The sequence below is a fragment of the Pteronotus mesoamericanus genome, unplaced genomic scaffold (genome assembly GCF_021234165.1).
Source record: "Pteronotus mesoamericanus isolate MK-2021 breed Mesoamerican mustached bat unplaced genomic scaffold, CSHL_Meso_final contig_98, whole genome shotgun sequence".
Lineage (NCBI taxonomy): Eukaryota > Metazoa > Chordata > Mammalia > Chiroptera > Mormoopidae > Pteronotus > Pteronotus mesoamericanus.
In genome coordinates this window covers 2,715,712-2,743,651 of record NW_026555295.1, presented here as the reverse complement: position 1 = coordinate 2,743,651, position 27,940 = coordinate 2,715,712, and the positions used below count along the sequence as shown (strand labels likewise).

Genomic DNA, 27,940 nt, shown 5'->3' with positions numbered 1-27,940 from the left:
GCTGCAACACCTGGATAGGCAAGCCAAGAGCCAGGACTTCTCATCTACTAAATTCGAGGTGGAGGTGCGTGGGAAGGAACCCGGGCTGGTGGCCGCTGCTTCTTTCCTCCTTCTCCTCTAAGTCTGGGATAGGATTTGTGATGGAGACGTGTGCTCCTTGATGGCACCTTGAAGGGCAAGATTCTGAGTCACTCCCAGATCCCCTGGTTCCCTAGGGATGGCCAGTGGAAACCGACCAAGCAGCCTCCGCGAAGACCACGACCACGCTTTTGACTGAAAGTCGCCAAGTGCACAACCCAGGCGTGCAGCCTATTAGGCCGCTTAGGGACCGTGGCACGCATCCCAGTAGCAGTGCAGCACGCCTTTCCTCTTCCAATCCTTCAGAACCACCCACCACGGGATGTGCCCCGAGTGGGGAGGCCCAAGCCAGAGCGATGGGGTTAGGGTGGAGGGCTTCGGATCAAAGGTGGGCGGCAGAAGCTACAACCCCAGGTGCCCAGGACAGGGAGAGTGCACTGGGAGGTATGGGGAGCTGGGAAGGCAGCGCCTCAGGGCGAGCGCCGCCGGAGCGGTCCCTGAACCCCACGGCGGCGCCGCGGGCCCCTCCCCCATCTAAGCCACCTTCACAGAAAAACGTGGGGTCCCGGCGCAGCCGCTTCTGGCGGCATCTGCCGCTCCCCAGCTCGCAGGAGAGCCCGCCCCGGAGGAGGGGCCGGCTCCGCCCCACCTCCTCACTGCCTCCCTCCCCCTTCCCTTCTTTTCCTCCGGCCGCGCGCCCCCTCCTTCCTCGTCCATCCTTCCCCCACCCGGTTTGTGGGCCCCTCCCGCTGCGACTGGCTGGGAGGCTTGGCCGCCCCCGCCCCGAGAGGGAGGCGGGGGCGCCAGCCGCGGCAGCCACCCGAGGCTGCGGAGGGGAGCGAGATCCGAGGGCCCGAGGCGGCCCTGCATCTGGACCAGGCACGCGGGGCTGCCTGTGCATCCCCATCCGAGGGCCGCGGGGCCTGGCCTCGCGGCGGGGTGGAGGAGGTAAGGCGAGTCGCGGGCGCGCTGTGGGGCCACTCTTGGAGAGAAGGAGGCAGGGAGTACCCCAGCCGTTACCTCCTCCTCCTCTTCCTTCTCCCCTACAGCCCTCTGGAGGCCCGGAGACAGCCAGACCCGGCCGGGAGGGATTCTGGGCAGGCCTAGCCAGAGCCAAGGAAGGGGTTAATTTAAGGAATTAAAATCAGAACAATTTGAGACCAGGCTTCCCATCCCCCCCTCTCGCCAGTCCCTCCCCGAGCCTGGTTTGGGGGCGGGGCGGGCTCCCTACACCACTGGGACTCTGGACCTTGGAGAGCGGGGGGGCCAGAGGGAAGGAGGAGGGGGAGCACCCTCAAACCTCAGCCCTCCCCACCTGCCTCTGAACGGGGGTGGGGGAGGGGCTCGGTGTTGAGGCCTGGCTGGGCACCTGCGCGGGTATCTGAGGGTGGGAGGGTTTCGGTGTCTGTGTGCGTGCGGGTGTGCACGTGTGATGGTCTGAAGGTGTGCATGTGTGTGTCCCTGTGTTTCTGTGCCCTCACATCCCAGTGCTTTCGCTGGTGACTCTGCCCACAGTGATCTGGATGCCCGTGCCCCACTGCATTGCTTTGCATGTGTGTGTGTGTGATACGGACCTATGTGCACTTCCCACTTTCTACCTGTGAGTAGCAGTGGGGCCTGCCCTCTCTTTAGGTTGAGTGTGCAGCGAGGGGCCCAGATGGTTTTCTGGGTGTGGGATCCAGGTGCTGGAGCCATGTGTGTGTGACCTTGGGAGGTGTGTGCATGTTTGCAGGAGCTGGAGAATGAGGGGGAGCTTAGCACAGAAAAGGCAGTGTAAGGACTGCCAGGAGGCAGAGGCCTGGATGCATTGACTCGGGTGGGTCTTCACCAGGCTGCAGTGACTACGCTGAGAGGTACACATGGTGGGGCCACAGCCTGAGGTGAGGAGAGCTGAAGCCTCTGCCTTCTTGGGAGATTTAGAGGGATTTAGAGAGTCCGGAGGTCTTCCTTTATTCCCCATCCACAGGGACACCTCCAGCTGCCTCCCCAGCCTTAGAATACCTCTTCTATCTGCTAGCAGATGAAAAAACTGAGCTTAGAGCTTCATTTCTTTGGCTTATGAAGCCATGTATTAACATCCAAATCTTCCCCCCACCCCCCATTTCTGTAATTTCTACCTCCTCTGCTCCTTTCCTGCATGTGGGTTTTATGTGAAAAAGGAGGAAGAGCTGCGGGGCCCAGAAGGCCAAGCTGGAAGGAGAGGCGATGCCAGCAGCGGGGTGGGAAGTTGGGGGCAGGGAGAATAACCGGCACACTCCAAACTCTGCTAACTTCTCAATTTTGCCAGATCTTCATTTAACAGGGAAAGGGACAGAGAGAGGGAGTTTGGTGATAGCCACATACTTGTTTCTAGATTTAGGGATGCCCAGCTTGCTTTTGTTTTCGGAATATTTGTAGCAGGAAGGGGGATCATGGTCCCTGAAAGGTTATTGCCATGCTGCCTTTGAATTCCCTGGACTTTCGCACCATCTGGGCGCATACCACACCCTTTACTTATTCATTCAAAAAATATTTGTTGAGTGCTACTGTGGGCCAACCTGTGACTATAATAGGGTTGGTGTGACATTCCACTCCCAAACAGAAGGATCAAAGTGTCAGGACATTAAGAACATGGGTTTCAAAGTCAGTCAGGTAGTACTGGGTTCAAATCCTAGCTTGTCATTGTTTCAGTTTTTCACTGGTATGTAACAAACCTTCCCAGAATATAGGGCTTAAAACAACAGTAATTTATTATTTTTCATGATCTGTGGGTTCACTGTGACTGTGGGCTTACTTGGTACCCTTCAGCTACATTCAGTTAAGAGACTGGCTGCAAAGGAATATCAAGATGGCCTTTCATCCATTGGGGTCTCTCTACACATGGCATCTAATCATTCAGTAGTCTAGCCCAAGTTCTTTACATGGCACCTTTATCCCAAGAGGAAATATTCTCAGAGGATAAGCCCTAAGGTACAACTACTTGTCAAACCTCTGCCTGCTTCAGGTTTTTTAATGTCCTATTGGTCAAAGTAGGTCATGTGGCCAAGCTCTGAGTTAGTGTGGGAGGGGATCACGTAAGTGCAAGAATACTAGGAGGCAGGACTCATTGGGAGCCACCAAAGCAACAGTTTGTTATGGTCACTTATGGGCATTGGGCAAGTGATATGGCCACTCTGAGCCTCAATTTTCTCTGCCTACAGTAGAGATGTTACCACCTACTTGGCAGCACAGTCTTGAGGACTAAATGAGAAGTATGAGGTTTAACCAGAATAATTAGTAGGTAAAAGTTCACTCTTTGCTTCTTTTTTTAAATCCTTACCTGAAGATATGTTTATTGATTTTAGAGAGAGAGAAAGGCAGGATAAAAGAGAGACAGAGAGAGAGAAACATCGATCAGTTGCCTCCAGTACCTGCCCTGACCCAGGATCAAACCCACAACCTAGATACGAGTATGTGCCCTGATGGAGGGACTGAATCCACGACCTTTTGGTGCATGGGATGATGCTCCAGTCGACTGAGCCACCCGGCCAGGGCAATGGGCACTGTTTGATTATTAGACTGCAAGCACTGTGAAGACATGACTGACTTATTCATCTTTGTGTCCCCAGTGCCTGGCACAGGCCTTGTGTTTGACATCTTTTTGTTGAGTGGATAAAATAGAATGAAGCAGACAAGTCCTAAGCGTTGGAACTCTGCTAGAGCAACAATGTCGTGAAGACACAGCAAGTCTTTATCTCCTAGTGGGCGAGGAGCAGAGCCAGGGAAGCACTTGTTACTGGAGGTAATTCTTGGATTGATTTAATCGTAACCAAATTCATCGAGTTCCATGAGAATAAATAGTAGAAATCACTTTGGTTACATAAATCAATCAATTCACCCATTATTCAGTGTGGTTCCTTTAAGAATATACTAATTTCTACTGTATGTGAGGCAGGTGTGAGTCAGTAGCCTTGTCCCTGCCCTTCAATGTATGTGTAGGGTGGGACCTGATGTGCAAAGGTTCATGACCATCCAGCATGTCATGCCCGTTACAATATGTGAAGAGCTGTGATGAGGAACGATTCATGCTGTGTGGGGATTTGAGCTGGGGGGGGCGGTGGCGGGGTCAAGGAAGGTTTCATGGAAAGAGTAGCGTTAGAGATGGGCCTGCAGAATGCATTAGCTGAAGAAGGGAGTCCTAGAAAGAGGGACCAGCATGAGCCAAGACTTGAGGATGTGGCAGCATATGGCACTTCTCAGTGAAGCTAAGCCTCATAAGGCTCACTAAGGATGCAGGTGGGAAGCAGAGGCAAAAGCAAGGGCTGGCAAGACAGAGTGGTGGCCAGATTTCAGCCAGCCTTAGGGGGACGCAAAGCAGGGTGGGCTTCACCTTTCAGAAGATGGCCTTCAGAGATTTTTTTTTTTTCCTTAAGAAAAGTGACATGACTGGATCTCTATTTGCAGAATCATGAGACTTCAAAGCTGACAGAGTTAGAGACTTCAGTTAGAAACAGTATCAATGGTCCAGATAGAAGGATAGTAGGTCTCGAGCCGTGGCCACAGACAAAGCAAGACATAGAGTCAAGTATTTATTTATTTTTATTTTTAAAAAGGTTTTATTTATTTATTCTTGGAGGAAGGGGAAGGGAGGGAGGAAAAGTGGGAGAGAAATATCGATGTAAGAGGGAAACATCCATCTGTTGCCTCTTGTAGGCATCCCCCATCAGGGGGACCTAACCCGCGACCCAGGCATGTGCCTTGACCGGGAATCCAATCAGCGACCTTTCGCTTTGTGGGATGATGCCCAACCAACTGAACCACACTGGTCAGTTCTTTATAAGATAGTATTGACAAAAATCAGCAATTGATGAGATCTGAGGGGGGACTTAAAGAATTCAGAGATGCCTTAAGAGTTGCCTCCAGAGTGCTGAGTAGATAATGAAGATGCTGGTCAAGATGGGAAACATGAGAAAGAAGTAGGTTTGATGGTGAGTGTTGTGGCATTGTGAATTCCTTATTAGCACATTACACTGAAATATCCTTTATATCTGCTCCCTCTCTATGTGCTGTTTTTAAGAAGCCCTTAAAAAAATTGCTATAAATTTCAGGTCTAAGGCATTGAATTATTGGCACCTCAGGCTCACGCAAGTGATGATACGGTTGGAATTTGGCTATTGCTAAGAAGCCTTAAATATGTTCAGGTGTCTCTCATCTTAACTACTGCTTCTGCATTCTCCTGTGCTGCCTCCCCGCCTTCACCGTTGAATTTCTTGTGTCCACTCGCTGTCTTTACTCACCTCTTCACCTCACTCTCTCCTCAGCCCCCATCAGCCAGGCTCATCAGAGCAGCCCTCTGTAAGGTCACCAGCAGACCCTTCCCACCTCTGCTCTGACTTGAGCTGTCAACTCCTGCTGTTTACACTGTTTTCACACAATTGCCTGCTCCTTCCTTCCTTGACATCCTCTCCTCTCTAAGACTTCCTGCCAGCTTTCCCATTTCCGCTGCTGCTGCTTAGGAACTTCTGACTTCTCCCTTCTCTGTCTCTCTCAGCGTCTACCTTTTCCCCCGTATCTCCTCCCTCTGCACCTTCTCCCTGGTCCTGCTCATCCGCCTTTGTTTCTATGCACAAATTGCCAAAACTGTGTTTTCAGCTCCATATTGCAAACTACTGAATATCACTAATTCCAAGGCCCACTGGAACCCCGAACTCATGGAATCTACAATCAAACTCATTATCACCCCCCAAAATCCCTTGAACCACACCCCATGTATCTAGCTCAAAGCCCAAGCCTATTCCTGATCCTTTGACCCTTTCCTTTCATAATGTGCACCGTCATTCTGCCACTAAGCCTTCTTGACTGTCCTTCCTTAATCGCTTCTATAGCCATCCTTCTCCCCGCTTGCACTCCTGCTACCTTGGCTAACAATGTCCATTTCCAGTGTCCCAACAGCCTTCTTCCTGACCTTGGCCCTCTGCAGTCCATTCTCTAAACTGTCCCTCTGATTAAAACCTTGTGATTCCATCATTCCACAACCACCCTGAGCACCTCCCCCATGCCAGGCACTGTCGTAAGAGCTGGGGAAGTAGCAGTAATTGAGACAGTCGTTCTACCCTCTGAAGCTTACATTTTCTTTCCCTGAAGGAGGGAGGCATATCCTTTTTCACTTCCTTGCCTTTGTACATGCTGTCTCTGCTGCTCAGGATGCCTTTCTCCCCCTCCCCAAACTCCTAACTGCCACTCTTCACCCAGCTACTTTCTTCTGCAAGAGTCAGTCTAGATGAAATCGCCCCTGGGGGTTCCTCAGGCTAAGTTAAGCGTAGGTTCCTGTGCCAGCCATTTATCTCATGGCCGTGTCATCTAATACCTTAGTCTGTCCCAGGAGATCACAAGCTGCTTGAAGGCAAGGACTGGATCTTGTCAGTCTGTGTCCGCAACATACCTAGCACACCTGGCGTAGTTTATGGTACAGCACAGGTACTCAGTAAGTGTACGTTGAATGAATCCATGTTTGAGTAGAGCTTAAAAGAGCATGCTAAGTTAGAAATAAAGATTTGCAGGAATATCAGGACTTTCAATAGCAAATGACAGAACTTCAACTCGGACTATTTTAAGCAAAAAAAAAAGAGATAGGTGCTAATTCATATAATGGAGAAGAAGGGAGATGAATGGGTCTTGGTCATAACTGCACCCAGGTTCTCAAAAATGTAGTGAGGGCTCTCTCTCCATCCCTTAGCTCAGCTTCACTCTGAGTGTTGGCGCATTTCTCCCCACCACACATGATTTGTCTCCCTGTGGTGGGTGGAGTTTTCACAAGGCCATAGACAGCTTTATCATCCTAGCATGTGATCCGGAGGGACAAGGGGACTCCTTAATCTTTCATATAAATTCCCAGTGAAGGACTCTGTTGGCTTAGCCTGAGGAATATGCCCATTCCTGGGGTTAATCATTATGGCTAACAGGATGGGGGTACTATGACTGGTCAGGCCTGGGTCACATGTCCACCCTACTAGGATTGGCGGCCCTGTCAGAACCACATGGAGTGGGGAGCGGTAGCTCACCAAAGAAAGGACAAGATGTTGCTGAGCAGATAAAAATAATGTTCCCTGCAAGAATTCTCAGTGACCACAGTGTAGTGGAAGCCATGATTATGTAAGGCTATTTGTGTTTCCGGCAGAGTCAACATGTGAGAACGTGACAGTAGACAGGAGCCAGAGAAGACACACTTCTTAAGATCGTTGGCCTTATTTGAGGAGATGAGGCTCACATACCTGAAAGCCTTAAAAAAAAAAAAAAGAAGAAGAAGAAGAAGAAGATTATGCCTCTGATTGGTTCTTCTGCCCAGAGAAAACCTTGAATGGGACATAAATAAAAGTAGACTTGAGGTAGGCCTCTCAGATGGGGAAGGAGCAGAACAGGTCCTGGGGATGCTGAGGAGGCAGAGCTGGGCTGAAAAGGGAGGCCAGTTCTTAGGGCTGCAGGGCTGCTGATTTGGGGAGATTAGAAGACAAAGGAAAATTTATCTCTGGCTGTTCTGTCCTGGTGCTCATAGGACAGGATTGTGATAGAGTTTGAGTAAACAACACTTCTATTTTTCTTTTACTTCCTTTCCCTTCTTCCCCTGCCTCCATCACCCTTGCCTGAATTCAGGTGAAACTTGATGCTCATGCTGAGGAGGTAGTACATCTAGGCAAAAGTATTCCTGGGAATCATTCATAGTCACTCCTCAGCTCCAGCAGATGGAGGGGAACCCTGGGGTGGGGGGGAGGCTGGCCTCAGCTGAAGAGCCATGTGGACCCTAGAAGCCCCTTCCTTCCTCTGCCTTGCACATCCACACACAGGCCTGCACTCCCAGACTTTCACTTCCCCTATCCTAGCAGGACTCTGTGCAGGCAGCACACGGGGAAGGGAGGCAGGCTGACCACTTTAGAAGCCCCTAAAGATGCCTCCACAGGCGGGACCAGCACTGAGCTGGGATGAGCAGGCACATGAGGGTGTCCTGACACCATGCTGACCATAAGTGCAGAATAACTCTGTTCCTGGACAGTTGTATATGTGAGCTGAATTCTATTTATAATATCCATGGTCACTTTGTCAACTTCTTCAGTTTTATCTATAGTTATTCAGGTTTTTTATTTCTTCTTGAGTCAATTTTGTTCATTTTCCAAGGAAAGTGTTCAGTTCATCCAGATTTTCAAAAATTTGGGCCAGGAGTTGTGCCTGATAGCAGTTCAGTAATTTGAACAAACCATCTCTGTCAGTTATATCCCTTTTCTCAGTATAGTGTTACTTGTTTTCTTTCTGTTTTTTCTCTTTGAATAGATTTACCCGAGGGCTATTAATTTTGTTGGTCTTTTCAGGGAAATATCTTTTGTATTTACCTTTCGAGACTACTTTTGGGGTTTTAATATAGCTAAAGGAAGACGATGTTAGAACAATTACTAAATATTATTTTAAAAAATTAAGTCCTGTGTTATACAGGGTGAGGTATTTTGGGGTCAAGAAATATGATATTTAGGGTTCTCTCAAAATTATCCAGTGGTGGGTGGGGCAAGTGTGAAGCAGGGCAGAGGTGAACACGTGAAACAAACTCGGCCATGAGTTAAAAACAGTTGGAGCTGGAAGACAGGTACATAGGAATTCATCATCACATTCCCTTTTTTTAATATGTATGAAAATGTCCATAACAAAAAGTTGGGTATTTTAGATTCTTGACTCACTACACATACCAAACATTGTTAGATGGATTAAAACTCCAGTGTCTAAAAGGTTACACAGCCTGAAGTATTTGCATGCTAGCAAGTCATTGTAAGTTCGTTGTTTTAAGATTATTTTTAAAGCCCTTAATTAATAATTTTTTTCTGTACTTTTACCAAAAGGAATCATAAGTACTAAAAGAAAACATGTGTAACTTTATTTTTTTAAGATTTCATTTATTTACTTTGTAGGGAGAGGGGAAGGGAGGGAGAAAGAGAGGGAGAGAAACATTGATGCTTCTCTTATGACCCCAACCAGGGACCTGGCCTGCAACCCAGGCATGTGCTCTGACCAGGAATCAAACTGGCAATCTTTCGGTTTGCAGGCTGGTGCTCAATCCACTGAGCCACACCAGCTAGAGCCATATGTAACTTCATATATAAACTTTGGGTAGGGATGGACCTTCTAAGCATGACAATAAAATCAGAAATCATATTTTACTGAAACAAACTTGAAACGTTAGTATATCCATAAAGACCATACATAAAAGTAAAAGCCAATCAACACACTTGAGAAAAATATTGGTAGTATATAAATGACAAAGGATCAATATTATTAAAAGCCTTGGCAAATCAATAAGAAAATATGAATGTTCAGTATAAAAATAAGCAAAGTAGTGCATAGGCAAGTCACCAAGTGATACAGATAACTGATAAATGTGTGAAAGAAAATGTCCAGCCATAGTAATCCAAGAAATGCAAGTGAAACAACCAGGCTATTTTTCATGTTCAAATTGGCAGGAGTACAGTGAGTCCAAAGTGTGAAGCTGAGGAGTTTGGCTGCAGTTAATAGATGATGGGCAGCCTTTGAAAGAGCACGAGCCGGAATCATTTGTAGACAGAGGGATCTGGTGCCTAATACAGGACGGAGCAGAGCTGCGAGACTGAAGGCTGGGCCAGCAGCCCAGGTGTGAGGAGGCAGAGGCCCAGGGAAGCACGAGGCATGAAAACAATTGGAATGAAAAATCAGCAGGTCTTGATGGTTAGCAGAGAGAGCAAGATCATGATGGCCGGGGGGTGTGTTGTGACTGGGAGGACAGTGGCGCTGTTGAAGGAAATAGGGATGCAGTGAAGTGGGCGAGAGGAAGTCCAAGGTTTGGGGTTTTTTAGGGTTTGTTTTTTTTAACACTGGGGGTAATTGTGTTAGTCTAGAGTCTCTTTACTAGTGACTGGCAACCGACTCAAATGATTTAAGCTGCAAAAAGAATTTCCTGTCTCTCACAATAGACAAGCTTTGGGTTAAAGTTTCAGGCACGTCAGGATCTGGATGCTCAAGGGATGTCATCAGAAGTCTTTGTTTTTTTTCCTTCTTGTCCAAAGAGAGGACTGAAATGGCTACAAGCAGATCCAGGCTTATGGTTTACCAGCTGAGCACAGGTGCTTGAGAGGCTGAATTGACCTGTTACTGAATGATTGCTGTGACTGATGAGCAGGCTGAGGTCTCATGTGCTCACCTGGAGTTAGAAGGTGGGATCAGCCTTACCTGAACAACCATTCAAAGTTGGGGGAATGGTTCTCTAAGGGAAAATTGGGGGTCTATCCACAAAGAGAAACTGGAACTGAGCAGCAGAAAAAAATACATGTCCCCTACATTCCACCTTTTGGCTGTCTAAGATCTATTTTTTTTAAAAATGTGTTTATCATAGTGCAACTATCCCTCACAGAACTTAAAACACACAGTCCTCACTCTGGAAGGAGATGTTCCAAGTTCTCACCCAGTTACCACATCCAGCCACCCTTCAGGATCTTGTTGGTGGGCTGTCTGGCAAGGTGCTGAGCTATCCCCTCATGATCTTTTGGTGTAGACCAGACTACAATGAGGGAGGAAAAATCGAATAGCTGAAAGAACAAACACCCTCCCTGTTGAGGAGAGGAAATGAGGAAAAGTACTCAGCAGTCACAAGTCTGAAGCATGCCACACATGCTCTGCCAGTTGGCAAGGACGAGGTTCCCTGGCCTTTCATTGGTTGTTTTGGTTCTGTTATTTCAGACAGTCACCCTTGTCCTTTGTGCTCTGAGGCCACTGAGGCACCCTGAGGAGTCCCCACCCATTGGTACGGATATGGTGGGCGGGCAACTATAGGAGCTAATATTCCCTGGCCTTTGTTTTCCAAGTTTGTGGTGCGGTTTTTTTCCTGGCAATACAATTCCCTTAATCATTAGGAAGCTTTCAGTCAATTTGCTTTCAGTCATCCCCAGAGCTATTAACCAAACTAGAGACCTCACTGGAAGTTATAATTCTTGAATGGAGTCCCTGGTGATGGTGTTGGGGAAGGAGGAGGGGTTGTCTCTTAGCAACAGGCCTTGGTGCTCTGCACATCTCAGGAGCCCATGGTTCTGTGGCCTCTAGCTAGGCCTCTGCCATAGGGCAATTCAAATCCCTACCCTAGGGTGGGAAGCACTGTGCCTTTGCCCCTTCCCACTCCAGCTGCATCCCAGTGGGAGGCTGTTTATAATGAAAGCACTGGTTGCCTCTGTTGAGCTGGCAGGGCACAGCAGGAAGGGTTCAGGAGGGCCTGGGGAGTTAAGAGCCCATCGGGCCCCAGGTTTGTCTCCCTCTGTGTTCCCTGCCTCCCTGTCTTTGCTTGAGCTGACTTTAGCTAGAAGCAGAGAACCGACTCTTAATTATCTGACTCTCAGCCATATTGGATTACTGGCCTCAGGCAGAAAGAGCCTCTCTGGGCACAGCAGCGTTTTCTCCTTCTCTGCTTTCAGATGGACCCCTTGCAGCTAGAGTGTGTCTCTTTCTTATTGGACCTTACTGAGGTCACACCCCAACACTGTGACATTTTTGTACAAGCCTCCTCAAGTTCCAGCCTTGGTGGGAGCATCGTCTGAGCTTCAGAGGCAGTGGGAGAGCTTAGTCAGCTGCCTTGCCGCTCTGAAGCAGGGTTCACCAACTTCTGAGTGGGTGGAGCGGTACTCTTACTTCTCTCCTTAGTTCAGCCTATTCCTTCTTAGGGTCTATTACATTAAAAAATTCCATTCCTGATTCTAATTTCTGGTTTAGGACTTTTCCCTGGTGCAAGTCACACAGACCCACGTCCAACTGGCTTAAGCTAAAAAGGGAATTGATTGGCTCACGGAATTGAACAGACCAGCATCTCCAACAGTGTTGGGGAGGCATCTCTCTTTCTCCTTCTCAGTCCTGCTTCTTTGTGTTGGCTTCATTCTCAGGTGGTTCCTCCCAAAGATGACCCCCGAAGCCCTGGCCCTCCCCACCAGCTTATAAACCTGAGCCCAAAGAGGATGCTTTCCCCCAGTAGTTCCAGAGAAGTCCTGGAGAAATAACTCAGTAACTCAATGAGAAAAGACTCATTGATTCAACTTGGGCGATGTGTGCCCAGCCCAATCCTCTGATCGACCAGGCCTATATCACATTCTTACCCCTGAAACCTGGGGTGGACCCTCAACCCCCACCCAGACCACATGGACTGAGAAGAATGGTTCCCCAGGGTCAAAGCAGGGTGCTGTTCTCAGGAGGAGGACTGGGTGCTGGGCCACAAAGGAACAGACATCACACACCCACACTTCCATGTGGAAATGCCAAAGCAAATGGAACTCAAGGGCAGGTCAGGATGGAGAGGCAGAGCTGAGACTTAATAGATTTAAGGTGCGAGCTAACCCAGGGGAGTGAATCAGACTGCCTGCGGAGAAGCTAGAAGCAAAGGGCGTGTGAAGGCCTCCCATCAGGAGACAGGACGATTAGGAAAACAGCAAGAAGAGGACGTCAGAGAACTCAAACTGGGCACCTTAATGGCAGCCTATGAAGACTGAGGGGTCAGGAGTATTAGCCCAGGGACCAAGTGGGTGAAGACCGCTGATGCCAACTGAATTGTCTGACTGGCAGGTGGCCTGTGATCTGGTGGAGCACGCTGACAGCAGAGGTGGCTGAGGCCTGATTGCAGGCCGCTAGGAAGAGGATGACAGTGAGGAATGGGATAGAGACCCCGCAAGGCAGGGGAGGGGTGGCCAGAAGCCAGAGATGATGGAGGATGGACAGTGGGAGTGAGGGTGACCAGGGGTGGGATTTCAGGAAGGTTGGTGGCTTGTGCCAGAAGGGGCCTGAGGAGGACAAATAGAGTGGCCCTTGGAGCAAAGGGCAGGACAGGGCCACATATTGGACACCAACCTGGCAAAGAAATCTGAGAAAAGCACCTCTGTGCCTGGAGTGGCAGGGATAGGCACTCGAGAAGCAGGGGCAGGAACAAACAGTGAAACACACAGAGGTATTATCAGGTGAGGCTACATCTTGGTCATTACAACACGGTACCAATGGTCCAGCCTGTTTTATGGGTATGGTTTGCATGGCATGGAAAGAAGCATCTTCTTTTAAGGATATATTTTTTTGGAGATGTAACATGAGTACAGTCAAGTATATATAGTACACTAATCTTAAGCGTACAGCTTGACTATCTCTATATGTATCTACCTGTGTCACACATGTTTCCCTCCCGCCTCTTCCGGTCCATAGAGCCACCCAGGGGTAACCTCTACTCTAACTTCGTCATCTTCGATTTAGTCATTCTTAGACTCCACATATATAGAATCCTACAGTTGGCACTCTGATTTGGCTTCTTTCAATGTAACATAACACTTTTTTTTTTAAGATGTTATTTATTTATTTTTAGAGAGAGGGGAAGGAAAGGAGACAGAGGGAGAGAAACACTGTTGTGTGAGAAGGAAAGAGTTGCCTCTCATACTTCCCCAACCAGGGACCTGGCCCACAACCCAGGCATATGCCCTGACTGGGAATCAAATCGGCAGTTCGCAGGCTGGTGCTCCATCCACTGAGCCACACCAGCCAGGGCTCACGTAACAACATGGAATGGATTTATCCACATTGTCGCATGTACCAATGGTTCCTTTTTATTGCTGGGTGATACTCCATTATGATTATACCAGTTTATTGATTCTACTGGTGATGGGCACTTGGGTTATGTCCAGTAACTATTATAAATAAAGCAGATGCCTTTTTTTTTTTTTCTTAAAGAATTCTCACATTTTTACCCTCATACAGGTACAGGCCTTCGCACAGGTTCCAGTGCGGGCAGGCCAACGCCCTATGGGAGATCGGCCCTGGGTCTCCCCTCGGCCCTCTTCTATGGGCACCTGTTTTCCGGGGAACATAGCTTCCTCAAGGGTGTGAAGAGGGGGAACAGAGACAACCCCTCCTAAGACTTACTCCCTTTCTTCTAGCCTCCTCGCCCCTGGCTGCGGGTCCCTGAGCCTTCCTGATCCCGTAGGGGGGCTCGCCCGCGGCCCCCCATGAGTGCGCCCGGTTGATCAGCGGGGCGGCCGCGGTGGAGCCCGGACGCCGCGGGGGCGGCGGGGCCATGGCCTCGCTCGACCTGCCATACCGCTGCCCCCGCTGCGGGGAGCACAAGCGCTTCCGGAGCCTGTCGTCGCTACGAGCGCACCTGGAGTACAGCCACACGTACGAGACACTCTACATCCTCTCCAAGACCAACAGCATCTGTGACGGTGCAGCTGCTGCGGCCGCGGCAGCCGCGGCTTCTGGCTTCCCGCTGGCGCCGGAGCCTGCAGCCCTGCTGGCGGTGCCCGGAGCCCGGCGCGAGGTCTTCGAGAGCACGTCCTTCCAGGGCAAGGAGCAGGCGGCTGGGCCATCGCCCGCCACGCCCCACCTGCTGCACCACCACCACCACCACGCGCCCCTCGCCCACTTCCCCGGCGACCTGGTGCCCGCCAGCCTGCCCTGCGAGGAGCTGGCGGAGCCTGGCCTCGTGCCCGCAGCCGCCGCGCGCTATGCACTGCGCGAGATTGAGATCCCGCTGGGGGAGCTGTTCGCCCGCAAGTCGGTGGCCTCCTCGGCGTGCTCGACGCCGCCGCCCGGCCCCGGCCCCGGCCCTTGTCCCGGGCCCACCTCCGCCTCGCCCGCTTCACCGTCGCCTGCCGACGTGGCTTATGAGGAGGGCCTGGCCCGCCTCAAGATCCGCGCACTGGAGAAGCTGGAGGTGGACCGGCGGCTGGAGAGGCTGAGTGAGGAGGTGGAGCAGAAGATCGCAGGGCAGGTGGGCCGGCTGCAGGCCGAGCTGGAACGCAAGGCTGCGGAGTTGGAGACTGCCAGGCAGGAGAGCGCCCGGCTGGGGCGCGAGAAGGAGGAGCTGGAGGAGCGTGCTTCTGAGCTCTCGCGCCAGGTGGACGTGAGTGTGGAACTGCTGGCCTCTCTCAAGCAGGACCTGGTGCACAAGGAACAGGAGCTGAGCCGCAAGCAGCAGTGAGTGGCCCGCAGGGCCCTGTGGGTGAAGTGCCCGCGAATGTTCCAGAGTGGGTGACCGTGTGTGTCACTGTGCCACTGCCACCACCTTAAGTGTGGCTATGAGTGTGTATGTGGCCGTGGCTTATGGGATCTGTGGCCATGAGCACGTAATGGTGATGCATGTGGGGCCAAGAGTGTCATGACAATGTGTGTTTAGGACTGTCAGTCCATGGCAGTGTGACCGTGTGCCTGTCTGTGAAGACTGTTTCTCTTCCTTCTCTATTCTCCTAGCCAAGGCCAGCTCCCACATATGACGCTGGGTCCTCTTCCCTTTTGCGCACTCAACTCTCCCCTCTCTCTCTGCCCTTACCAGATTTTCCGTTCCTAATAGCAGACAAACATAATCTCTCATCTGCCACACCCTGCCTCCCCCTTGAGCTGCCCCTTTTCTCTCCTTGCAGAACAACTCTTTAAAATATTGTTTATCATTGTCTCCAATTTCTTTCCCCACCTTCTCCCCTGAACCCATTCTGATCAGGTGTCCACCTCCTCCACCGCCCTCCATGTCACCAACGACCTTTGCAGTGCCAAGGCCAAGCCATCATCATACCTGGCCTGGCAGCAGCATTTGACACAGCTGATCTTGAAACATTTCTCCCCTTGGCTTCCAGAACACTTTCCTGGGATCTCCTTATAGCGCTTTGGCTGTTCCTTCTTCGTCTTTGCTGGCTTCTCCTTATTTCTCTGGTCTTTAAGTGTAGAATTATAGAATTATGTAGATGTTATTTATCTCTCTCTCCCTAGTGAGATAAGCTTCATGGGGACAGGAATTTTTCTGTTTTGTTCACTGCTGTGTCCCCTATACCTAGAACAGTGCCTGGAACCGAGAAGGTGCTCAGTCAATGCTGAGTGGATGCATGAACAACTCTCAGTACATTTGGGAGTAAACACTCCTATGACCCTTAAGTGTGCTGTGGGTACGTGCAGCTCCTGGAAGGTGGCGATGCAACTGGAAGTATAGTTCTGCATCTGAGAATGTTTCTGAAAATGTGTGTGATATGTGCGTGTTGGGGAGGAGGGTCTGTGTTGGTAGGACTGCGCCTGTCTTAGACTATGTGTGCCTGCGAATGAACATGATATGAGTGTACACATTTGAGTGTGGGGCTCTGTATTGGACTTGGCGTACTTGGCTGTGTGACTGTGCGTGCCTGTGAGTGTGTCTGGAGGCAGGAGGTGACTGTGTGTGACTGAATATGCCTATGAGGATAGCCATAAGGAGCATGTGTGTCTAGTTGTGTGTGTGGGGCTGGATGGGTGAGGTGTGAGTGTGTGACTCAGAGTACATGCTGGCATTTCTATGTGTGCCTTTGTGTGGGATGGCGTGCCTGGGTCTGTGTTCTGTGTGTACCCATGCGGCCGTGAGCAGACACTGTGGGCTTCTGTGCCCATGTCCCTCCCCACTGGCCAGGGCCTCCTCCAGAGGGTGGGTGAACAGCCAGGCTGAGGCACTGGGGTAAGAGACTGCTCCGGGCCCAGGGAGGTGGTGCAGATCGACCAGTTCCTGAAGGAGACGGCGGCACGGGAGGCCAGCGCCAAGCTGCGGCTGCAGCAGTTCATCGAGGAGCTCCTGGAGCGGGCGGACCGCGCCGAACGGCAGCTGCAGGTCATCAGCAGCAGCTGTGGCAGCACGCCAAGTGCCAGCCTGGGCCGTGGAGCTGGGGGGAATAACGCTGGACCTGCGCCCCGGGGCCCAGGCCGAATGGTGAGCGCCCGCCTGCCCTCCGTCCTCTACCCTCACGCTTGGCTTGCACAAACTCCCCTTACGTGTGGCCTGACATTCCCCTGCAATGCTCCCTTTGGCTCTTGCCCATGAGCATACACTAGGCCTGAAGTAGGACGTCCAGGAACAGGAGAGCCCCTCTGAAATGGCAGAAGTGCAGGCGCTTGAGGCTATAGTGAGGTGTGATTCAGAGGCCCATCCCTGCAAACGAGAGCCGAGGGGGCCACGTGCTGGGTCTGGGGTGCTGGGTGGGTGTGTGGAAGGGGCTGGTGAGCCTGCATCTCTGGGCTGTCTGTCTATTTATCCACCTTTCCCAACTGTTTTTCCTTCTTCTCTCTCCTCTTCTCTCCATCTTGCACCCTGTTTTACCTGCTCCCTCTCATCCTCTTGTTTCCTCCGCCCACCTTTCCTTCCCTCCTGCTCTGGGGTCCCACAGCGAGAGCACCACGTGGGCCTGGCCATGCCTAGCACATATGCAGTGTCCCGGCATGGCTCCTCTCCCAGCACAGGGTAAGCCGCGCGCCCGGCCCGCCCCACACAGCCTGCCCTCACCCGGGAACAATCCACTGGCCCACTGGATGGCTGGCCTGTCTGGAGGCTTGGCCCCCCTCTCCCCATCCTCCTTGGGTCACCTCTGCCTGTCTGCCTTTCCACAGTCAGAGGGGGCTCTTGGGAAGTAGGGTGGGTGGGTCGCCCTTGGCGGTGGTAGGGGTGGAATGGGGAGTTTGGACAGGCATGGTGCCCCCCGCTTCTCACCCCTTCCCCTTTGGTCCACCCCACCCCAGGGCCTCCAGCCGTGTCCCAGCTGCATCCCAGAGCTCAGGCTGCTATGACAGTGACAGTCTGGAGTTGCCCCGACCAGAAGAGGGGGTCCCTGAGGACAGTGGGCCAGGAGGCTTGGGCACAAGGACCCAGGCTGCTAACGGTGGCTCAGAGCGCGCTCAGGCCCCTCGGAGCTCAGGCCTGCGGCGCCAGGCCATTCAAAACTGGCAGCGCAGACCCCGCCGACACAGCACAGAAGGGGAGGAGGGTGACGTTTCGGATGTGGGCTCCCGAACCACCGAGTCAGAGGCTGAGGGCCCCTCGGACGTCCCCCACCCTGGGCCTGCTATGGCTGGGCCACTGAGCAGCTGCCGGCTCTCAGGTGAGTCCTAGGGGGGTGAGCAGAGAGGCCAGGCTTTCCCAGGCACAGGCCCTCTCAGAAGACAGAGGGCGGAGGCAGCACCCCTCCAGGCTCCTGCGCCACCTTCCCCTTGCCCCAGACCCCCGACGATGAGAATGACAAATGCCCACACAGTTCCCTGCACGCCCAGGACAGGAAATTGTGTGGCAGGGCAGTGATGGTTTTGCACAAGGATGCCACATCTAAGGGGGTCCATGTACGTGGTAGGGTCATGGACACTTACAGGAGGGTAGCTGAGTGTTGACTCCGGACTCTGAGGCCCCTGGAGCAGTTGGGGAGGGCGTCCCCCCACATTACAAACAGGGCTGTGCACATATGTGGATGGGTTGGGGTCAGGGGGTGAGAGGGTTCCTGTCAGGGCCTATGGCCACACCCCTCTGGCTGCTTCGGGCAGCCCCTCACCTGCCTTCTGTTCACAGAGGCTCCATTGCTATCGGTCCGTAGTGTGGCCCTCCAGACCCTTTTCTTCTCTAATCTTGACTCAGTTGCCTCATCAAGGGGATGAGTTTAGACTATGTGATGATATGTTATGTTAAAAAGAATGTACTTGAGGACAGGGTACCCTTTGTTTTTGCAAAATTAGGGATGAGGATGATGCAGAGGAGGGGAAAGCAGAGGCCCCTTGTCCTCCCTCCCAAGGCGCCGGTCCCCCGGCATGGGTCTCATGCCCATTCGTCCTGTAGCTCCTAACCTCCCCTAGCTCCCCACCCACATCCCCATGCTGGCCTTTGACCCTCCACACTCACCTTTGACCCTTTGGTGTTGTGCAGCCCGCTCTGAGGGAGGCAGTGGGCGGGGTCGGCGAGCAGAGAGGGGCAGCCCCTCACGCTCCAACGAGGTCATCAGCCCAGAGATTCTCAAGATGCGAGCCGCTCTGTTCTGCATCTTCACCTACTTGGACACGCGCACACTCCTGCATGCCGCCGAGGTCTGCCGGGACTGGCGCTTTGTGGCCCGCCACCCTGCCGTCTGGACACGGGTGCTGCTCGAGAATGCCCGAGTCTGTTCCAAGGTGCCTGTCTCTGCCTGCTGCCCCTGCCCTCCCACTCGTCCCTGCTGTGAACTCACCTCCACCCCCTACCTTCTCCAGCGTATGGCCCCTCCAGGCCTGGTCTTTGCAAACCTTATGAGACCCCAGCTCTTGCCCGGCTTCCCAAAATGTTCTCATGGGGCCGCCTATCCTGGAGCTGGTCCACCTCCAGCCAACCAAGCTCAGACCCCTCACCCCCAGGTAACCCCTCTCTCTTTGCAGTTCCTGGCAATGCTGGCTCAGTGGTGCACGCAGGCCCACTCGCTGACACTGCAGAACCTGAAGCCCCGGCAACGGGGCAAGAAGGAGAGCAAGGAGGAGTATGCCCGGAACACCCGGTGAGGCCGTGGTGGGTGGGTGCCCCTGGGCTGCTGACCCAGAAGTACGTGGGGATGCTTTCCAGAGCAGGAGGTGGGTACAAGCCACCCCTGACCTCTTATCCCCAGTGGCTGCCTGGAAGCAGGGCTGGAGTCCCTGCTGAAGGCTGCGGGGGGCAACCTGCTGATCCTGCGCATCTCCCACTGTCCCAACATCCTCACCGACCGTTCGCTCTGGCTGGCCAGCTGCTACTGCCGTGCCCTGCAGGCTGTCACCTACAGGTAGGTCTGCCACACCAGATGCAACCACAGAGGGCTGGCTTTGGGCCCAAGGGATCCTGGGGCTCTGTGTACCCTTTCCCCTGGGCCCTCAGGCAGAGGAACCCAAGAGCTCTGTAGCCCCAGAGAAGGGAGCAGAGGCCACCAGGGTTGGGTGGCCCCAGCTTTGTCTTTTCAACAGGAGCGCCACAGATCCCGTTGGCCATGAGGTCATTTGGGCCCTGGGCGCGGGCTGCAGAGAGATTGTCTCCCTTCAGGTGGCGCCACTTCACCCCTGGTGAGCCCTGGCAGGGGTGAGGAGGGGACAGAGTTGGGTGGGGCCTGGGGCTGAGGACTGAGCAGATCTGGGCCCACTCCATTAATTGGCTTGGGAGACAGAGTCACATTCATCAATTGGTGCATTTAAGTGTTAGGTACCAACCAGGCTTAAAATCAGACCTGGGGGCGTGTCCCGGCTTACCAGCTGTGTGACTTTGAGCAACCCAATCGTGCGTCAGTTTCTCAACCTGCAAAATGAAGGTGATATTAGGGGTCTGTTGACCTTGTTAGGACTGTTGCTGGCTCAAATGAGATGTGCCCATTAAGCCTGTAGAGCCCACAGTGAGTGGCGAGTCAACACTAGCTAGAAGTAGATAGGTTGATTTGGCACGTGAAAGGCAGCTCAGGGCGGTCAGTGGGTAGTGGACAAGAAAGCTGGTTGTTGGAGAGTCCAGGGCGTGAGGTGACTCATGGTTCTCCTTGGAGCTCCTCAAACATGTCAGGCTTTTCTGCTCCCTGAGCCTTGCCCCACAAGCCCTGTCCACGCGTGGCAACTCCTCCCGGGTCCTCCAGTGCTTCTTCAGTAACACCCTGGTAGAATCTGTCACTGCTCTCCTGCCTTCATCCCTACTGCACCTGTCCTGACCCCGGCTGTAGTCTACTTTGCAACAGTTTCTCAATATTTCAGTCTCCCCAAGACTCATGGTTCTCAGGGCAGAGGCTGTAAATGTCCATTTCCACATCTGTGGTACCAAGTGCGCGACAGATGCCAGGGCAGTGTCTGTGGCCTGGGCGAGCGTTGAGAGATTCAGTGTTCAGGGAAACAGCAAATTTGGTGTGTGTGGTGGGCAGAGCTGGGCAGTGCCGGGCAGTGCATATGGAAAGGCAGGTTGGGACAAGGTCAGGAAGGGGTTTAGATTTTGCATTTTATCTAGAAAGTGCTGGGAAGCAATTGGGGGATTTTAGATCTTAATTACATTCAGACATATAACATTCTTTGTTCCCCCTTCACCTCACTGTCCATTCCCTCAGGGAAGGGACCATGTCTGTATGGTCACCACTATGTCCCCAGGGCCTAACTCAGTTGTTCTTGACTGTAGTAGACGCGTACGACCGTTTGTTGAATGAGTGAGAGAATGTAGGAATGACTGGCTCACTGTCAGCAGCTGGGAGGATGAATTGTCAGGGAGCCTGGTTGTAGTCCAGGTGAATATTGACGGTGGTCTGAACTGTAGGTTGAAGACTAATTTAGGAACCAGAATCCATGGGGCTTGGCAGGAGGTGAGGGAGGAGGAGTCGGGGATGATCCCAGGTTTTGGGCTTGAGCAGCTGGGGTGGTTGGTGGGGCCCTTGCCCGAGGCAGGGGCTGAAGGAGGAGCAGGCTTGGGATGTCCTGCAACCAGATGCTTTCCTGACAACCTTCCCTGCCCCCCATTCTTCAGCCAGCAGCCCACGCGCTTCAGTAACCGCTGCCTGCAGATGATCGGTCGCTGTTGGCCCCACCTTAGGGCCCTGGGGGTTGGGGGCGCCGGCTGTGGGGTGCAGGGCCTGGCATCGCTCGGTGAGTCTTTCCTTGGGACTGCGGTGGGGGTTAGCGGGAAACAGGCATGGGTGTGACGCTAAAATCTCAGAGGAGCTCTGGGCTGCAGCCTGGGTGGTGGCAAGAGTGTTGTTAGCGGGCTGGGCAGGAGGTGACCTGGGGAGCTCATCAGCAGGACCTCCCCCTTCCTCCCTCTTCCTAGCAAGAAACTGCATGCGGCTGCAGGTCCTGGAGCTGGACCACGTGTCGGAGATCACCCAGGAGGTGGCGGCTGAGGTCTGCCGGGAAGGCCTGAAAGGATTGGAGATGCTGGTGCTCACGGCCACCCCCGTCACGCCCAAGGCCCTGCTGCATTTCAACAGTGAGCAATGGGGATCGGGGGGTGGGGTGCAAGTGTCACCTCTTACCATGCCTTGTCAGCAAGGAGCATAACCAGGTCCCTGTCACTCCTAGTCAGCAAGCACCGGTGCTGGAGTTAGACTGACTGGGGTTCTAGTCCTGGCTTTGCCACCAGTGTCTTCTGAGGCCAGTGTGGCATTCAGGGCCTTCCAGCATCTGGTCCAAATAGTTGAGGTCAACAGACATCTGTTGCCCTGCGCTCAGCTCACGTTGGAGACAAGAGCAAGGCAGCACCGTCTTCCCCCATGTGAGCCTCCAGCCAAGGGCTGAGGCAAGAGAACAGACAGATTAAGAGCACAGGTTTCACAGCTGTACTGACCTGGGTCTCAATTCTGACTCTGCTGCTTATTAGCTGGGTGACTGAGGGCAAGTTATTATACTCCTCGGAGTTTTGTACCCCATCTCCTAGGCTGATTTTCTAGGACAAATGGGAGGATTAAATGAGATGGTGTGTGAGCCCCCAAGGACAGTCCTCAGAGGGAGGATTCCTCTCCCAGGTACGGACTCCAGGGCGTGGCTCCCCTGGCCCCGCCTCCCGCTGGCCACACTCTCCACCTTCAGTCATTCCTCTGCCTTCACAGAGGACACCAGTGCCCAGCTTGGGCTTCGCACACCCATCAAGTGAGACCATCACTCAAGACCATTTGACCCTTGGAAGGACCCCGCGTCCTGAGCGCTGAGGGTTCCTTGACCTTATCGTTTCCAGGACCCACTTCTTCCCGCCCCTTCAGCCTTGTGGCCTTGCCTTGGACTAACCACCAGAATTAACTGTTCAGCTTTCAAAATCATGACCTTCAGGACCCTCTCAGCCTCCTGGCCTTCCTCCTCCTCCTCTCCTGACTTCATGGCAACACCCAGTCCCTTAAGCCCTCTGCCTGCACTGGTTTGCTCCCTGTCTCCCTTCTTCCACGCTCCCGCCGAGACCCAGCAGCCTCACCTCAGCTGCCCTGTCCTCATTATTCATTGCCAAATGCCCAGGCCGCAGTGCACCTGTCCCCTCTGCCGGGGGACTTCCCAGAGCCCCTGCACAGCTGTTGCCCATTCATCCCCGCAGCGATCACTGCAGACGCCACTCTTCGCCATCACCTTCCGCCTTCTCCCGGTGTCCGGTGGAGCCCCTGAGCAGCATGGGTCAGCCCTCCACTTTATGTCCCCAGGGCCTGGCATTTGACTGTCTCACAGTTGGGTTCTGATTTTATTAGTGAGAGGAGAGGAGGCAGCCCCATTGCCCAGGCCAAACACAGGCACACACCTTACCCACCTTTTCCCAGGCATTTGCCGGAACCTCAAATCCATTGTGGTCCAGATTGGGATTGCTGATTATTTCAAAGAGCCGAGTAGTCCTGAAGCCCAGAAGCTATTTGAAGACATGGTGACCAAACTTCAGGTGAGTAATTGGCTTTGAGGCCGCCCAAGACCCCCATGACCCTAGGCTGGGGCTGGTGACTTGGACGTGTGGTGGGAAGGCCTCACCTGTGTGACCCTGAGGGTTCGGCCCCGAGGAAAACTAACCCAGGTTTGGTCTGCAGGCCCTGCGACGGAGGCCCGGCTTCTCTAAGATCCTGCACATCAAGGTGGAAGGTGGCTGCTAACCCGGGTGAGGGGCGGCAGGGCTCCTGCCAGCCCCACACCAGGGCGCTCTCTTTGGACCTCCAGAGAGACCCTGATTTGGACTAGACCTTCGGAGGCCCGGTGTCATCTCTGGCTTCCAGGGAGGGGTTGACGGTTTCCTGTCCTCCTCCTGGGACAGCCGAGCAACAGGCCTGACCCTGGGCACTGCCTCTCCATGGCAGGAGCTTGGACAGAAGCTGCCCCAGGGCCCTCACCCAATTCCCAGCTGGAGCAGCCTTCTGGGCACAGCCAGCGAGGAGCTGAGTCACCACCAGCACCTGGTGTCTTCGTCCCGAGGATCTGCAATAACCACGCAGTGGCTCCACGGCTGCTCAGGCTGCTCTAGCAGACCTGCTGTTCTTGAGGCCCAGCCTCCCGGTCAGGGTCCTCTGCGGGGCGCCAGGCCAGAGGGGGCTCCTCAAGGCAGCTCAGACTTGGTAAGGAGGGCTCTTCTCCCTGCCCTACTCCGTGTCAGCCCTCTGTGGGGCACCCCTTCCAACAGCCCAGCTGGGCTCTGGGTCTACATTCTCTAGGGACAACCCACAGGCCTAGGGATCTGGGCAAGTGGTCAGCCAAAGGTGGGGGGTGGGAGCGCACTGAGGCAGTGGGAGTGGGCTTGGAGGGCAAAGCGTTCACCCGGATCTTCTCCCCAGGACACTGAGACCATCCCTCCCAAAGCGGGAAATTGCCAGGAAGAGAAAAAAAAAAGTTTTAATTGATATAAACAAAGCCCCTCCTCCGAACAAACACACCCCGTGACACACCAGAGCTAAATTCTGAGCTAAAAGGTGCATGTTTCCACACCCGTCAGCAATCCCGAGCCTTTGGAGGGGCCCTGGGAAACCCTGTCACCCGTGAGAAGCAGTTCCTGTCCTCCAGGAATGTTCTTCTAATCCAGGTGCTTGAACAGGACTCTGATGGCCCTCGGGTCCCTGCGGCTGTGTGGGAGGGAGTCACTGGGCTGACCTCTGTGCTGGGGCCCCGGGAAGCCGGGAGGAGGGTGGTTTGGTTTACTTCCTTGCCTGGCCAGCATGCTGAAAGCTGCGGCCCTGGAACGCAGCCAGGCGTGTGGGGCTGGGAGTGAGGTGGAACACCCTCATGGGACTCGCCCCCTTCCTCAGCCTCAGCTGGTCCCATGGGATGAGGGCTATGTTGGGAGTTTTCTGCCTGGGAGCAGTTCTGGGGCCCAGGCCAGAGCCTCTTGGCTTAGAAGCCACAGAAAGCAACGGGAGTTTTCACTGACCCTGGCACTAAGGCGCTAGACTCAGGTGTCCCAGTTCCTCCTCAGAACTCCCGCAGGGGTTCAGAGCTCGTGGGTCTTGCCAATCTTCGTTTGGAAGGTTCTTTCAAACATTCACCTAGATTCATCTTAGGGTTTTCTTCTCTCCTGTGCAGGACCGGCTTTCAGCCCTAACCGTTAGGCAGCTGGTCCTGGCTGGGGCCGAGTTTCCTCTAGTTTCAGCTTTCCAGGGACCCAGCTTTCTGCCACAACCTGGCTTGGACATCAAGACCCAGCCCTGGGTTACCCTGGGCAATGAGTCCTCCAGAGGTGGGCCCCAGACTCAGCAACTCACCCAGCATCCAGGGTTCCGCACCCAGCTCTCCCGTCTCTTCTCATTGTTGATGACTTTCCCTCCCATGGGTTCTTCTGGCCCTGCCCTCTGAAGACCCCAGACATGTCGGCAACTCCCCGCCCTGTCCTGCACGAAGCCTTGGCCTTGTAGCGTCCCCACCCCAGAGGTACTGGCTCTATGGACTCCCACCTCCCCAGCCCTGTCCCCAGGAGTCATGGGAAGCACAACTTTGCTGGCCTGGAAGGGAGGTGGAGGTCCACTTAGGGTCTGGCTGCCCTGGGGGCATCAGTCCTGCCTTCCAACTGTACTCTCAATAGCCCCTGCTCCCCATAACCCCAGGATCAGAGGTGCTGCCCTCCTTGTCTCCCGGACAAAGCACAAAGGGATGCCTGCTTGGCCAGAGTCTGCCCTACTGAGAGATTTTTTTCTGCCCCAGGAAGCCTCCATCCCAGAATACAGACTCTTGGCGATTTCCCCGTGGGTTGGGTGCCCACCAGGATGCCCAGCATCAGCCCTGGGAAAAGGAAGTCAGGGTGCATGGGCAGGGAGCTCAGCGGGAGAAAGTGGTGCCGGAAGGACTGATGCCGGTGGTAGGCTCATGGGCTGGTTCACTTGCGTGACGGCGCTGCACGCCGCCCACACTGCGGGCAGCAGGACGAACAAGGCCCCCTCTCCTCTCCTGCTTGGGGTGGGGGGGGAGTTTGCTTCTCATGGGTTTGGCTGTTTCCAGGAAACCCACCAAGTCCCTGCCCTGTGTCTTCCAGCCAAGTGAAGGATGTGTGGGAATATCTATTGCACATGCCTGGGCCCCTGCCAACAGGAACATGGGTTGCAGCGTGTCCCACTGCACACCTGCCCTGGGGGCTGACAGACTTGCGCAGCCCAGACGTCATGCCTGCCCTGAGACCTGGCAGGCTTGCAGCCCCCACCCGCACTAACGCCATTTGTTCACTTTGGCAACCACGCAGCTAGGGCCTGAAGGAGGGGAACGGACGGAGGGGCCAGCCTGCCTTCACTCACCCGTATCTTACACCTAACAAAGATGCAGAGGTTTAGAGAGTAAACCAAGGCAGGCCCTGCTCCAAGGGGCCCAGGCATGTATAGAGGGCACTCAGTGGTGGCCATTTGATGTCCCTACCACCTCCCAGCCATACAGCTCAACCCCAGCACCAAGGGGGTTCAGCATACTTGGCTGAGCAGTTCCTTTATTAGGGCTGCCCCAGCACTTGCAGAGAACAAAGGAGATGCTGTGGATGTCAGGATGCCAGAGGGAGTGGGCTGCCCAGAACCATGGCTTTTTACTGGTCAGAAGAGGCCACCAAAGGACCAAGTCAGCTCTTGTTTTCCTAGTTCCATGAGTGGAGTCTGAGCCAGCCCCTCAGGAAGTGCTTCAAAGAAAACACCCGCTTCCCCCCCCCCCCGCCCCGCCTCCTTCCTAAGGCCTGCTGCTCCAAGGTTTGGCTCTGTCCCTTGCTTTTGTGTCCTGCCTGCCTACGTGGTCCTGTCTCTAGTCCTTTGGGCCACGAGAGGGGAGCTGCCCAGGTCCCAGTCCTTCTAAGGCGCTAAACTGAAGACCTTAACAGAGTGACTATTGGTGCCAAAGACCCAGTTCCTGCTGGACTTGGGGTGATAACAGGAGAGATGGTGAGTGGGTACAGGGCCCAAGTGCCCACAATTGACTCAAACTGATGGGATCTGCCCCAGCCTGTCAGTCCCAGATGGGCGTTAACTTCCGTCTCCTAGGGGCCTGGCACATCTCTTTAGCCCTGGTGGCCACGCTTTCTCACCCAGCCTTGTCCCAGGCCTGCATTTCTGTATATATTGCTGTGTATCGTGTGTATGTATTTATTCCTGGACAAGTGTATTCTGCAGCTCTTGCCTGAGAATAAGGTGTAGAATTGGGTGAAGATCAGAATACCAGGGCCAACTAAGGCAGCCAGCTCCTATTCCCTCCCCAAACCCTTGGGAACCTGGCCAGTCCCAGGACCGCCCCGACAATCAGGCAGGCTTCCCCACCACGAGCCCTAGGCTTGCCTCGTGGCTGGCACGAGGTGGCTCGGCTCTAGTGGGCACTGCTGGTGGGACCTCCACAACTGACCCCCAGGCCCTGCCTTCCCTGCACAGCCAGGCTGCAATGGGCCTGAGCTGTGAGAGGGTAGCTTCCCCCACCCCAAGCACATCAGGCAGCGGGGTGGAGAGAATTTTTTGGTTTTGTTTCTGAAGTGGTGCCTGTACCTCCAGCCTCCAGGGGGCCTTCACTGGCCCCACTTCTCTGCCCCACCCAGGCATCACCGTCCCAGCACTTTGCTCCATGTCACCCATAGATGCCCTTTGCTGAATGTACCTGAGTGTATGTATTTAAGAGGATCACACAGGCATCGGAGAATTTATGGCTTTGTATCCAATAAAAGATGGTGAAACGGGAATATCTGCCTCAGGGAACTAAATGGTAGGTGGTCGTATTTGTTGGTCTATGTCACTGAGCCTTTCTGCAGCCAGAGTGCACTGAAGCGGAAGGAGGCGGGTGGGTGACCCGATCGGCATCGACAGGGTGAACAAATCATCTGAAGACCCGTCTCTGGACGGCAGACCCAGCAGCTGGAGGAAGGCCCTGCAGGTTACCACCTCGCCCCAGCTCACTCCCTTCCAGTGTCTGCATGTGGACAAAAAGCCTTGGGGCGCCACCCGACTCTCAGCCCTCTTTAAGGGTGGCCCCAGCACGGGCGCGGCAGGGGCAGCAGGCACCGCCCAGTCCCTTGTTGGCCTGCCACCTCCTCACTACCAGCCAACCAGGCCTCGGCCTGGGAGAGACTGAGTTGCCCAACATGGTCTGGCTTCAACTTCCCCATTTTACCAAATGGGGTTGCCCACCGATTTTATTACTCAGGTCTTAAAACACTAAAAATCAGAAAAACAAACAGGTGTTTAGGCTTAAACTGTGTGTGGCTCTAGCACCA

At 53.8% G+C, this 27,940-nt stretch overlaps 1 protein-coding gene across 3 annotated transcripts; it reads left to right on the top strand.

Annotated features, from left to right (window-relative positions):
- The first annotated feature begins 908 nt into the window (after positions 1-908).
- Positions 909-27,401, top strand: FBXO41 (F-box protein 41). Of its 3 annotated transcripts, XR_008530299.1 has the most exons (16): positions 909-1,026; positions 3,666-3,838; positions 7,214-7,421; positions 13,992-15,030; positions 16,549-16,774; positions 17,229-17,302; positions 17,578-17,936; positions 18,746-18,987; positions 19,228-19,343; positions 19,452-19,604; positions 19,783-19,878; positions 21,302-21,420; positions 21,602-21,760; positions 23,070-23,185; positions 23,328-23,846; positions 27,269-27,401. XR_008530299.1 is itself a non-coding variant. In XM_054586866.1 (15 exons), the coding sequence occupies exons 4-15, from the start codon at positions 14,129-14,131 to the stop codon at positions 23,388-23,390; spliced, it is 2,625 nt and encodes an 874-aa protein (XP_054442841.1). In that variant the 5' UTR covers positions 909-1,026; positions 3,666-3,838; positions 7,214-7,421; positions 13,992-14,128; the 3' UTR covers positions 23,391-25,649. The 3 variants fall into 3 exon arrangements, 2 of the variants coding, with proteins under 2 accessions (XP_054442841.1, XP_054442842.1); XM_054586866.1 differs by lacking the exon at positions 27,269-27,401 and having other exon boundaries at positions 23,328-25,649; XM_054586867.1 differs by lacking the exons at positions 909-1,026; positions 3,666-3,838; positions 27,269-27,401 and having other exon boundaries at positions 7,180-7,421; positions 23,328-25,649.
- The last annotated feature ends 539 nt before the right edge of the window (positions 27,402-27,940 follow it).